Source organism: Phalacrocorax aristotelis, chromosome 17 (genome assembly GCF_949628215.1).
Source record: "Phalacrocorax aristotelis chromosome 17, bGulAri2.1, whole genome shotgun sequence".
Classification (NCBI taxonomy): domain Eukaryota; kingdom Metazoa; phylum Chordata; class Aves; order Suliformes; family Phalacrocoracidae; genus Phalacrocorax; species Phalacrocorax aristotelis.
The window spans coordinates 12,360,112-12,373,334 of record NC_134292.1 but is presented as its reverse complement, the minus strand read 5'-3'; the positions used below and the strand labels follow the sequence as shown (position 1 = coordinate 12,373,334).

General features: G+C 48.0%; 1 protein-coding gene across 4 annotated transcripts in view; it reads left to right on the top strand.

Annotated features, from left to right (window-relative positions):
* Nucleotides 1-12,911, top strand: part of MAPKAP1 (MAPK associated protein 1) — a 106,479-nt gene extending 93,568 nt beyond the window's left edge. For all 4 annotated transcript variants that reach the window (XM_075112674.1, XM_075112673.1, XM_075112675.1 and 1 more), the window contains 2 exons: nt 10,086-10,183; nt 12,294-12,911. In XM_075112674.1, the coding sequence (XP_074968775.1) occupies nt 10,086-10,183; nt 12,294-12,419 (224 nt within the window). In that variant the 3' untranslated portion in view covers nt 12,420-12,911. The remainder of the gene's footprint in view (nt 1-10,085; nt 10,184-12,293) is intronic.
* The last annotated feature ends 312 nt before the right edge of the window (nt 12,912-13,223 follow it).

Sequence of the window (13,223 nt, the reverse complement as noted above, 5' to 3'; positions counted from 1 at the left end):
GGCTGCCACAGATTTTATCAGCAATTATTGAACTATATCCTTCTCCCCTTCATTACCCCTTCCTACTTCCATGTTCTTAGTACAGTCATTGTCTTCCTTTTCTGTCTCTCCAGCAAGATTTCGTGGTCCTTGGGAAAGTGTGATCCCAAGGAGAGACTTCCCTAACGACCAGGCAGCCCAAAATGTGTAATGGTTACCTCTGTAGTTCAAGGTGCAGGTCTGTCCTTGTAAATATATTAACGCCTCTGGGTTCGTAGGCACGTTTCATTTCAAATGCAAACACTTGTGGTGATAAAATTGTGCCCATGAAATGAGGCTGTATCCAAAAAGCCAGCCTTGAAAGCCAAGGTTTCCAGCTCACGCTTCTATCAACTCTAGTCTGAGAGCTTCAAGCTGTCCCTGAACGCCTCCAGAGCTGCGTCCTGCAGGGGATAGGGCTCCTCAGCCCCAGAGGCAGCACCTGCTGCTCTAGAAAATGATGCTTGTACCCAAATCTGCCAACGCGGCAGAAATAAGGGACAGAATTTCAACGCCCAAATGGAGTCCAGTGGCGAAGGGCAGTACCTTCCCGAGGAGATCATGGAATAAAGAATCGTGGTCACTTCGGAGCAGATGCTGACAGGTTACGGCAGAGGCAGCCTTTATGATACTGAGGATTTTTATTTACTCATTTTCACGTGGCCATCGTAAAATTCTCCTGTTAAATAAGTGTTCAGCATAGTTCCAAAAGGAGAAAATAATTCCTCCTGAAATCTGCTGACCTCTTTGCGATTCACTAGAGATGTTCCAAAAGTCATTATTTTAGGCCAGTAGAAGAGACTTTTAGTGTGACATCTCAGAATGATACATTTTGGGGAACTCTTAACAGCAGATCGGTATCTCTTGAATTTTAAATGGAAAAAAGTTATTTTAGTAGCATAAAGGAATGAAACTCACTGTATTTCACAAGTTTTGTCTGTGATTTTTATCAGCATAGTGATATATGTTTGTGGCAGAGTTTACATCAAAAATTATTCCCAGATCTTCCTTGAATGAATTATTGCAAAGAAAGAGAGGCTGAGTAAAGATAAGGTCTTTGAGTTCTGCAATATATTTTGTTTTCATGTTTTTATCTCTTGTAACACAAACATGCTCCATCTCGTCCCTCAGAAGTGTTCTGCACATGTAAAGTGCTCGTACAGTTACATCAGGTGAAAACACAGCGAGAGTTTTATTAAGCTGCCTGCCTTCCCTAGACGTTGGCGGTGGGGTTGTACTAAGATCGAGCGCTGCTTTGCTGGCCTGACTTCTTGTAATTCTGAAGAGAGGCGAAGGGTTTTCAGAAGCCTCCAAATCTGACCTTATTTTTTAGTAAGGGCAGGGGTTGTTGGGACTGGAGTTTGGTCACTGTGGTCGGTATAACTGGAGGTTTCTGCAACAATTGCTCCTCTGAACACGGTAATTAACACAGTTTAATATTCAGTTAGCACTTACTTTCTGCAACTTAAAGGGATTTCAGAGTTTTTACTGGGACTTTTCTGCAGAAATGTGCACACTGGAATTGTTTATCGATGTGGAGAGCCTCGTGCTTGTTTTCTGTGGTCTTCTCTGAAAAGACAGGTTCGGGCAGTGAAGCTTTAGTGGCACTTGTGTGAGTGTTACAGGACTGGACAACTTCAGAGGTGACGTGTTGTGAATATTTATGGACAGCCTCGGAGTCGTTCTGGATGGGGCAGAAGCTTTCCTGTGCTGTGAGTTCACAGAACTTGGAGCTGCATTCACGGAAAACGGAAAATGAAAATAGAAAGCTTGGGCATCTGATTTGCCATTCGTGTGGGTAGTGTAGGCAGGAATGGCTGATCATTTTTGCTTGCCCTTGCAGTAGGCCTGGGTCAGCATTTGAATTTTTATTTGTAAATTAAATCAGACTCCCTGAATTTAGACAGAGGGAAGAGGTAATGGCCCTGCTGGCTCGATCAAATGCCATTAGAACCTGAAAACACCGTGTATAAACGGCTTGTTTAAATCAGGTTCGGTCTGATTATCACAAGAGATTCTGAATGTTTTGAATCTTGAAAGGAAGCATCCTATCACGGAGAAATGAGATTTAAGCCTTAATAAAGTAGTTGTCATTTTTATAGCTGAAAAGAGCTTTGTATCTCAATTAAGTGTACATAATATAAAGTCTTAAGGAAGCAACATAATATGTTTAATACAATTATTTCCCTTTGCAATAGTGTAATATAAAGGAAATCTGATTCTGTTAATGTCTCTTGCATTACGTGGACAAGGGAGAAACTTCAGTGTCGCTGACCGCTGCCTCTTCACAAAGGGCGCTGCGGACCGAGTGCAGCTGTGATGGATGCGTCGTGGCCGTCCCTTCCGAGGGCCGGGGCCGCCAGGCTGCCTCGGCCTCCGCACCGCGGGCACGCTGGGCCGGCGCTGGTGCGTGGGGGGCGAGCGGAGCTCAGGGCAGGCCTTTGAGGGGCACTGAGGCCAACCGGTTGGGCAGACCTAGAGTTTTCGAAATACGTGGGGTTCTTCCATTCATGTGTGTTTTACGATAGCTGCAGAAATGGGATTTATTTGATAATTTACTTGAAACACTGAAGAAACCTTCTCTGGGATGCTTTTTCTGCTTTTTTTTTGTTTTAATAACGCAGCTACATCTCAGTCGCTAGGTCAAAGTATCCTTAATATTAAGGTAGTCTAAACAAAGGTGTTCTGTAGGTCACGGACTACATTGGTAACTTCGGTTTGTAATTTAATTGCCTGCTTTGCACCCTGCAGCTTAAGATTTCCTTTAAATTCTTATTCCATTGTTGCACTGGGGCTTAACAGAGTGTTAACCTGGTAATAGGCACAGGGCCTCCCCATTATATGTCTCGCTATCGAGCGGTTCTGCATGACTAGTTAAAAAAGATGGCAAGAAGATTAATGAAAGCTGCCTAGTACAGAAGGGGGGTAGGTACCTTTGCAAGACTTCCAGTGAGGAGATATTAGAGCTGAACCAGAGCTTGGCTTTTTCTTTATCCTGTGACCTTTGAACCTGCCTTACTGTCGAGAGCTGCCAGCGGAGCTGACGTTTTGATTGATGTTGCTACACAAGTCAGTCTTTCCCATTGAATTCCACATCTGCACGAAAATAGCTTTTCTAGCAGTATTCATACTGGCTGTAAGTGATAGCCAAAGGGATGCCTGAAATGCTTTTAGGTAGTTTTCATTTAAAGCTAAAGGTATTTGATGTTTTAATTCAGTAACCAGATCCTCCAGATTATGCATGTTGGGTAATACCAATTTAATGAATTCATTATTGGGTCATGAAAGGACTAAAAACGTACAGAAAGCATTGGGAAGGCACGGATTCCTGCTGCTCGGGGAGCTGAAATAGAGATGTTGCACGTTTGCTTAGAGCCCTGCAGTGGAGCCAGAGCAGAGAGGCAACTATTATCCGTGTGCTCTGCAAACGGTGCACAAAATACTGTGTGGTGGTTCCTAATATTCGTGCTCCCGCTGTGAGTAATGCTGCGTGTGAAATAATAGAAGAAAATTTGTACTTGATAGGAGACTAATCGCAGATTCTGATCAAAAGGTTAAAAATGGGTTCAGCAGAGAAAATGTTCCCAAACCTGGGGCTTGGAGTGAAAGAAATCTCCCAAGTTCATAACAGAAAGCAATGAGTCCAAACGCGCGCGGACGTGCCGTTTGCGGAGCGTGGGCCGCCTCAGAGGGAAGGCGGCGAAGGCACAGATGGTGCTTGGGTTTGCCGCGTTTCCCGTTTGCTGCAGCGGGCTCAGGATTGTGCCCGGGCTGTGGGGGCCAGCCTGAGCCCCGGCGAAAGGCCCGGGCCGTCGGAGAGCTCGCGAGCAGCCGCGCGGGCTTGGCAGAAGTTCGTGGGATGCGCTTCGCCGGAGAAGGGGTCTGGCAGCGAGGAGAGCCGCGACAGCCCGCCGGCGCGGCCGAAGGCTTGGTGACCGCTCCGCGGTTCGCCTCGGCTGCGAGAGGCTCGCCCGCCCGCTGCCCCGCAGCCCTGGCTGCGACTTACTAAATCCATCCCTGTCGAACAGCCTTTTCGTAAAAGTACTCTGGAGTGCGCGTTGCCTCATCCTTTTAACAAATATGTTTTGTAGCCCTATTAAAAGGGGTCTTCATCTATCCTGTCAAAGCTATTCTGCTGGGGTTTTTTAGTTTAATTACACTATCCAATTAAAACTCCTTGCTGCATTTTGATTCGCTTCTCCTTGGGCTTGAGTGGATATGACATTTACAAGGCTCGCCTTTCAAGCAGACAATGGCGTGATTGATGAGGTGCAGACGCAATGAAGGAGGCGATTGCCATGTGGAAACACTGCTTAGTGCATTTTGATTTATTTATCATCTTTTTTCCCAAACAAGGTTGCTGGTGAAAAGGTTTTGGGCAACCCCGAGTTCCACCTCAATTTGCACCATTCTTGCAAAAATCTTTATTAGTATTCTGCCTTTGATAATAATTCGAAGAGGAGACAAAAGGCTGTGGGGAAAAAAAATCCAGATGTGTGAAGAGGTACCACAGATTGACATAGAAGTGGTTGTATGCAGCACCTTAATTGCAACTCTGCTTTCAGGACATCTGGAAACAAGAGATCCGGTAATAGCGACGTTTTATAATAAGCCTACAACAGAATATAAAGACCTGAATTGTAGGGAAAGCTAACAGGTTTTTTTCTTAACATTCATACTGTTTTTTCCCCCTTAAGTAATGCCTTGGTTTGAAGGAGACCCATCAGGCATGTGGTGCGCAGCCCGACCTCATTGGTGGTTCCACTGGTATTGGCGGGGTCGGGATTTCCTCCACACCCTCGACTGCAGTCACAGACCTTCAGACCTCTGAAGGAGACATCGCCTCTAAAATATGTACCTCTCAGATAAATAGCACGTGCACAAAACGAGCTTAACCCCACTCTCACCCCCAGGACAACGTTCCTGTGCAGTCTGTGTCCCTGGGTGCTACATCCTGACAACCAGCCGTGGCCGCAGTGTAACTCGTGACATCCCCCTAGAAGAAAACTTCTACATTTTCTTGTTCTTAGAGGTTGTCAGGGTGGGTGTTTTGGTGGTAAAGCAACGCTTGCATTTTTGATGGACCTTCAGGCCCTGCTCCAGGGTCATGGCATCGTTTTTGGGGTGGCGCATGTGGATTTCAGAGTCCCTCCCCAGAGCTTCTGGATCAAATAGAACAGTGGTTGGTGAGCAAAGGTTACCCCATTGCCGTGTTTTGAGTAAATCTGTCTTTGTACAGAAACATTGCTCATGTGTATTTTATTTTGATAATTCCTTGCCTGTTTACTAGTGTATTTCTAATTCTTTGCAATCCCTTCTGAGTCTGTGAGAAGAGATTTCGAGGTCTGATTCTCTGGTAGTCACAATTTCTGAAATGGTGAAAATCTGTGATGATGTCAAATGATGCCCATAAGTGTTTTGTTCTTCAGAGAGGTCTTTTTCTAGCTATTTATTCCACTAATAACTCTTAATTGTTGACTTCTGCCTTATGGCCCTGTAATGACAAAGCAATCATCAAGGTATATTGAAAAATTAACATAAATTTGCATTTCCCAGTGTTTGTTTTCTGTTTTGTCCAATTCATGAATATTCTTTTCATCCTCCATCTAATTAGTGACTTAATTCAGTGCATACTGTTCTAAAGAGAGGCTTTTGGTACAGTCTGAATGGGGGGATGGGAGAAAAAGAAGAAAAACTATTTCTAGTCTTGGCAGATTCAGTTAAAAAAATTATCTTTTCTTGTGCAAATTCGCACCCTTCCAAAGTTTTCCAGGCAAAAAGTGTAATTTTTAGACTCTACAGAGAGTTTGTTACGTAGATTAAAAAGTGAAATTTGTTTTCACCTGTTCGCAGCGACGTATGGCGGAGTGCAAAGTTTGTGTGTATTTTCCCAAGATTGGAACTTGCGGAAGTTTGCAGAAGATTTACCAATGACTGTATAAGCACTTTTCAGTCAGTAATTCTGGAAACTGTAATTCAGCAGTATTTCTCACGTGCTGCACGTAAACACAGAAGCAGTGAGATGTCGGGGGGGGAAGCGCAGGGCGGAGGTCGCTGTTCGCAGAGTGCTGTTTCACCAAGCCTAAGAAAGACGGAGGAGAAACACGAGCAGCAGATTTGCATCTGGCTGTGCTGCTGGCTTTGGCAAGATTATCGGTTGTGCATTAACTAGCCTCTTCCTTCACGTTTTTTGGCAGCACAGTAATGTTAAAAATCAGGAGCTACGCCAAACAATTGAATTTAAGACATTGTGCTGAAAGGGTAAATGAGCTCTCCTTTCCAGTGAGTTAGCATCTTGCCCTTCCACCCACGTCTGCAGGAGGCGTTTCTCCAGGTGTAACCTCACAGGAACCTATTAGTGTTGGAGAGATAGAAAAGATTTATCAGCATTCAGAGCCGAGGCCAAAGGGCACCTACGGTAGGGTGTTCTCCTGCTGTCGCAGTGCGGTTACCCCCAGCGCGGGTGCGGAGGCACGGCAGGAGCGGGGCTGGCGTGGGGCACCCGCGCCCAGGTTTGCTGAGCTCGCCTCGAGGGTTGTACCTACAACATGACAAAAGCCAGCAGTAACAGATGAGCTTCCGTCATTTCATTTGTCTTCCATAAATATTTTAGCAGATAAACATAGTTGGGGATAACACGCATTTTCCATCGTACAGCCAATTAATGCTGATTGCAAAGCACTGAGGTTTCCCCCGTTCAGCTCACCCGTGCCACCCACTGCAGTGGCTGACGCTTCTGCATGGTCTCGGTGCAGGGCAGCGACAGCACTGACGTCGGCTGGAGCTGAACACTTGTGTTTCAGGCCCACAAGCTAAAGGACACCAAACCATTTTTCGTGTAGGAGTCGTGGTAACGAAGCTGCTTGTGCGGTATCTGCATTTGTTTTCATTCTGCCGTCGTGTGCGGTAGAAGCCAGTGGAGCTGCTGCTGTTGTTACCAGATATTCTTATGTGGAAATATAAAACCATTGAAGTTTCTATTGATCTCTGAATTGTCACGGGTGGTGCTCTATTGGAAAGAGGTACATCACATATTTAAGCCCTCTTGAAAATGGAAATCAATCTCACAATTCATAAATTCCATCTGGTTAGAATAGTAGCAGAGCCAAGTGCCAGTTATGATTTCAATGAACTAATATTTCATTCTGTAAATAGTATAATGTGGACACGGAGCACATAAACATAATGCTGTAATGGGGCTTTCTAAAGAAAAGTCGCCATAGCTTCTTTCCACTAAATCACCTGTCAGGACACAGGACTGGGTTACACGGCCTCCCCGGCAGGTTGTGCCCAGCCGCAGCATGCTCCGCGTCTTCGGGCTTTGCATCGGATTCAGCAGCAGCCGGACTGCCCAGTGTGCCGTGCCGGCGGGGTGCGTGGTGCTGCCGTGCCGTGCCATGCTGGAGGGGTGCGTGGTGCTGCCGTGCCGTGCCGTGCCGGCGGGGTGCGTGGTGCTGCCGTGCCGTGCCATGCTGGAGGGGTGCGTGGTGCTGCCGTGCCGTGCCATGCTGGAGGGGTGCGTGGTGCTGGCGTGCCGTGCCGGCGGGGTGCGTGGTGCTGGCGTGCCGTGCCGGCGGGGTGCGTGGTGCTGCTGTGCCGTGCCATGCCGGAGGGGTGCGTGGTGCTGCCGTGCCGTGCCATGCCGGCGGGGTGCGTGGTGCTGCCGTGCCGTGCCATGCCGGAGGGGTACATGGTGCTGCTGTGCCGTGCCGGCGGGGTGCGTGGTGCTGCTGTGCCGTGCCATGCCGGAGGGGTGCATGGTGCTCCTGTGCCGTGCCGGAGGGGTGCGTGGTGCTGGCGTGCCGTGCCATGCCGGAGGGGTGCATGGTGCTGCCGTGCCGTGCCGGCGGGGTGCGTGGTGCTGGCGTGCCGTGCCGGCGGGGTGCGTGGTGCTGCCATGTGCCCCCGTGGCCAGGCTGCCCGGCGTGCCATGCCGGAGGGATGCGTGGTGCTGGCATGGCGCAGGGGCAGCATGGGGCTCCCCAGGGAGCAGGGTGAGCTCTGCCTCCTGCTACAGGGCGCGCTGGGATTGCTATTGGCATCTGTTGCTCTAATTGTCATCCAAAGAGCTGACTCCTCACAATCCTGAAATAAGCGCTCGAAATAAAGTTCTGCGTTCTGCTTCTGTCAGCCGTATAAATACTTTTGCCGGAAAGGAGGAGTAAATCACCTGTTTAAAAGAAAGATGGGGGTTCTGGGGGAGGGTTTCTTCCTCGGGCATGATGGAGGCTGTGATCTGGCTTAATTTTCATATTAATGTTTCATTCTGTGGTTCTGTGCCCTGCCTCTGCGGGGTGATGCGTGGCAGGGCGGCAGAGCTCTGGAGGAGCACGCCGGCGGCATCTCCCCGTCCCGGGGAAGGGCTGACAGCGAGCGGGCAGGGAACCAGGAGAGGGGTGCGTGAGGTGCGAGGCCGTTCCTCGGCTTCTGGCGCTCTCAGAGTCCCCCGGCCTTTCCCGCCGGCTGAGCAGTGCTGGGGCAGCAGCCTCCGGAGCAGCTGGCAAGGCACGGTCAGCGTCGGGAGAGCCCCCGGGCTTCTCTGGCGGAAGAAAACGTGGAACAAAACATCTAAACCAGGTGAAGGGAGTCTGGAGCCACACCAAGAACCACCCGATGATCTTCCAGGACCCAAAAAAAAGAACCTCACCGGAATCTTCCAGACCGTGTTTTGTGCGGGTTTAATTTTCATTTTTAGTCGTCGGTTTCTGTAGCTCTGAAATACAAACTGTCCAAGGGCAGCCGTGGGAGCTGATGGGCCGCGGTGCTGTGTCACGTCCCCCCGAGCGGTGCCCGGGCGCTTGCGGCATCGTAAAGATGCTGAATTCAGTCCCAAGCAGAGCCCGGCGTGCATGCATTAACATACTAATGAGCTCGCAGCTAGGAATTCCCGCATTTTTAGTACCACCGAGGCATCATTTGTCAAATGATTTAAAGGGGGTTTTTTTATTATTATTAGCCAATTTTTCAATATAGACTTTATATTCTAGATTAGTGCATCATAATGGTGTTTAATTAATATGCCACAGTAAAATACGCACGTCTCAAATTTTCTGGCCACAGATCTGAGAATATATCAGTCACTTTTTGGAAACCTGGCAAATTAGATAATGTAAATAAGATTTCAAATTAGCTTTCCTCCAGGAAAGACCTGAATTTACAGTAACGTGCCTGTTACTTTACAGACGACTAACTTTGATCTTTGAACTGAATAAATTCTGAGAAAAATTATGAGGTGTAGTGTATAGAATATGGTTACTTTTCATTTCGGAGCCATGATCACCCATAGAAGCGAAGGACATTTTGCCTTCCTACGTGTTCCACGTACAGGCCTTTACGTTAGAGCCGTCGCTCCCATCCCGCCTGCGGCGCTTCTAAAGGTCGGCGGTCGCCGCGCCGTCCGGCAGAGGCGGCCACTGAGGCTGGCCGGGCCGGCAGCGCCGGCGTCCGCTCGGGACCGGGCAGCAGCGAGGCCTGCCGGCAAAGTGCTGCACAGGTGGGAATCACGGTTACAGCTTAATTTGGACTGAGATTCCCGGTTCTGAGCCGCTGTCCCGTAGCACCGTTGCGGCGTCCCATTGTATTTTACAGCGGTGACGCTTTCCTTTGCCGTAAGCAGCTGGGTAGGTTTGGGTGGTGTTTTGGGGAGAGGTTGTTGGAGCGATGATTCTGGGGTTAATTGGCCTTTTATTTTAAATATAACACTTATCTTCTGCATGCGATGATTATACAGTGAATAGTTACATAAAGTAGTCCTAATGTGGTAGTTCAACTGAAATATAGTCTTGGGCTGAACGGGAGCTAACTAGCCATTTGATAGATTTTTGCATTTCCTGCAGCGGGGATGTGATGGGAAAACGAACTTTATTGAATAGAGTTCAGCTGCTCCTGTAAGCCACCACTTGCCTTAAATTGAAATGACATGAGAAGCCTGTCAGCGTTTCATTACTTCCTTCTGTTGTGCTGATGGTATGCTAAGATCACCATCTGTGTTTTTCTTCTGTCAGGCACACAAGCTCTGCTGAAACTTTACAGGAATATTCTGAACAGTTTTTTTCTTATCTTTACAGGTCATGCAATATTTAAACTTACATATCTAAGCAATCATGACCACAAACACCTTTACTTCGAATCAGATGCTGCTACTGTCAATGAAATTGTACTGAAGGTGAGTATTAAATTTTAACGTGACACAAAATCCTGGGTGTTTTACCACTTGTTAGACATGAAAGTGTTCCAGAGGCTCTGGAAATACATGAGTGGTGCGGTGCCTGAGGACCACAAAGGTGCATTTAACTTACCAGCCTAGTTGCTTGGTGCCTGTTATTTTATTCGTTTTCAAACAGCCGTAGAGGAGACTGCCCGTTTGTGTATGATGTTTCCCTTTGTACGTGTCCCTGGTTAACAGAGATACCAATTTCCTGTGGAATTCTATAGAACACCAAATTTCATTGTGTCCAGACAGCTTCCACCCCCAGACCCCTGAGGTGGCGTGTGAGCCCCAGGCCGTGCTGGCGGCGTGGGGCCGCGCGCCGGCGTCCGGCAAAGCGCCGCGGTGCTGCCACGGGGTGCCGGCGCGGGGTCCGGCCGCAGAGACGCGCGCAGGGCGCCTGGCCTGCGGAGGCGAGGGCTGAGGGAGCAGCCGCCCCGGCCTGGGGAGCTGGAGGAGCTGCCGCGGAGCCAAAAGCCCCCGCAGCGCCCGGGCCTCGGCTCAGCCGCCCTCCCCGCCGCCCTTGGCCGAGGCCCGGGCGCTGCGGGGGCTTTTGGAGCCGGAGATGGTGTTCAGAGACTTCAGGAGGGCTCAGCTAAGCGTGCGCTGACGTAACGCTCGAGGCCGCCGGGCTCGTGCCCCAGCGCCGGCCCAGGCAGAGGCAGCGGCGCCGCCAGGGCAGCGCTTCGGTCGGCCTTTCACACGCCTTTTCCCGCCGCAGGTGTTTGCACAAAAAGAGGATATTTTGCCCACCGTGATACTTTATCGTAATTGTTTGCTTGTCACACACACTGACTGACTTTCTGAAACAAATTTTTGTAACGCTTTTGGAGGATTAAACTTAATTTTCCGCAGGCTAATATTTTATAGCAATTCAAAATTTAAAAAGCCGTAATTTTGGCAAGCCATCTGTTATGTTTGCTTTTATTTTCTGTGTGGGGTTTAGAGGATTGCTAAATAACTGACATGAGCTAAAATACTTTTTATTAATAACATAGGAGATAAATGTATTTTGGGGGTTTTCTACTTAATTCATGAAACGTTTGGCCAATTCTTTTGTTCCTACTTTATCTCAAATAAGCTTTCGTAATCCAGAACACTTGACACATCCGAGACTGGTCATAAAAGAAGGCTAAAAAGGAAGAATAGATTTGCTTGAATAATATGAATATTCGAGAGAGAAATATTATTGAACAGTGTGTTTTTTCTTAAGTTGCAGATTGTTTATGTAGAACATTTTCTGGTTTGGTGCATAAGTTACCAGTTTGTTTTCAATTCCGTCAGTGTTAGGAGTCTCAGAGAAATCAGACTTTTCAAATTAGGCTTTTTACATGATCAAGTGAGAAAGACCGAGGCTTTATTGACCATGAAAATTCCCTATATTTTTATGCCTTAAGCTGTAATATGCAATGAAAGTGAAACACTCTACAGTGCATAAAATTGTGCAAGTTTTAAGCCACAGCATATTAACCAGCTAATGGCAGACCAAAGGGCATTTTTATCTTTTTGATTCTTGCATTAACCTTCCATTAAAATTATCTATGTGATTATCACAAAGCACTGGAGATAATAAATTTAGGGAATAGCAGGCTTGTTAAATATCATTTAAAAATGCTTTCATCAAGTAAAATGTGCCAAAACACAGGGAAACTATGAGATTAGCTGAGTATGCAAACATCGTAATGAAAGAATTATTTTTATTGAAGCTGATAAAGTCTTTTATTGAAGCCCATTACTATATCAGGCCAGCGCTCTGGGTCGCCACGACTTGCTGCGTTGGCCCGGAGGTTTGGGTGACAAGGGTGGGACGAGGGGAGAGGGGTGCAGAGAGCCTGCGGCCACCCCGTGCCGCTTCGTGCCGGGCCGAGGGCTGTGGGGGGAGAGCGGCCCCACGCAGGGGCTCTCCTGGAGCTCTGGGCTGCCTCTGCCGTTGTTTTGTTGGCGGCCCACTGGGACCAGTTTCGCTAAAGCCTGGCTCAGCTCAGCTGGGTGGTGTGAGGGTCCCTGCCCTCCCCGGGCTGTCCCACTGAAGCAGCGACGAAGTTAAACACCGTTTCATGTCTTGCAGGTTAACTATATTCTGGAGTCGCGAGCAAGCACAGCCAGAGCAGATTATTTTGCTCAGAAACAAAGAAAACTGAGCAGGAGAACAAGCTTTAGCTTCCAGAAGGAGAAGAAATCGGGACAGCAGTAACGCCTAGCCTCGAGGAGAGCCTGTCTGCCGAATTCGGAGGAGGAGACGCTCCCCACCGCCCGAGACAGGTGGGAGCCAGGACTGCGGTGCTCCTGCTGCCAACAAGCAGGAGCAGCCGGGGAAGAAATCTGAATTATCCCGTGTCTCACGGTTGGCAGATTATCCCTCGTCGGTGATGGGAAGTCTCCCCTGTGACAAAAATAAAGAGCCATATCAGCCGGAAAGAAGACTGTTACGCTTCAGGTTCCTTTGATTAGAAATAAGAGAATGACGTAGACTGGCATCATTTAATTACTGTATTATGTACAATCACAAGAAGAGATGTGATTACATATTATTTCACAGCCTGGTTAAAATAAATTATATACATCTGTAATACACCCATGTACACACAGGTATTGCTTGTGACATGATCAAATTTCTAAAAACAAAATGTAGGACAAATGTATCCATTTTTACTATTAATAAACAGATGTAATCTTTTTCAAGGTCCATATGATGCACAGTTCTTTTGGGGGGAGGCTGTAGTCCCAGATGGTTTCACTTCTGTTGCCGAAGTGCAGGAGGCAACCGTGAGCCAGGGAACAGCCGCCATTGCAGGGGAGCCGATTTGTGAAGAAACGTTGAGACAGTCACGTCTGTTGTGGTTTGTTTTGTTCAAAAATATTTTTATTTAACTGTGCTTTTCAGCTTTGCATACATTTTATTGGAAGTTACTTGCTCTAGTCAGCACGGTGTTTTGAAACCGAGGCGGCGTCTCTGCGGTTGGAAGGAGGGCATCCCCCTGCCTGCGGGAGCTGCCCA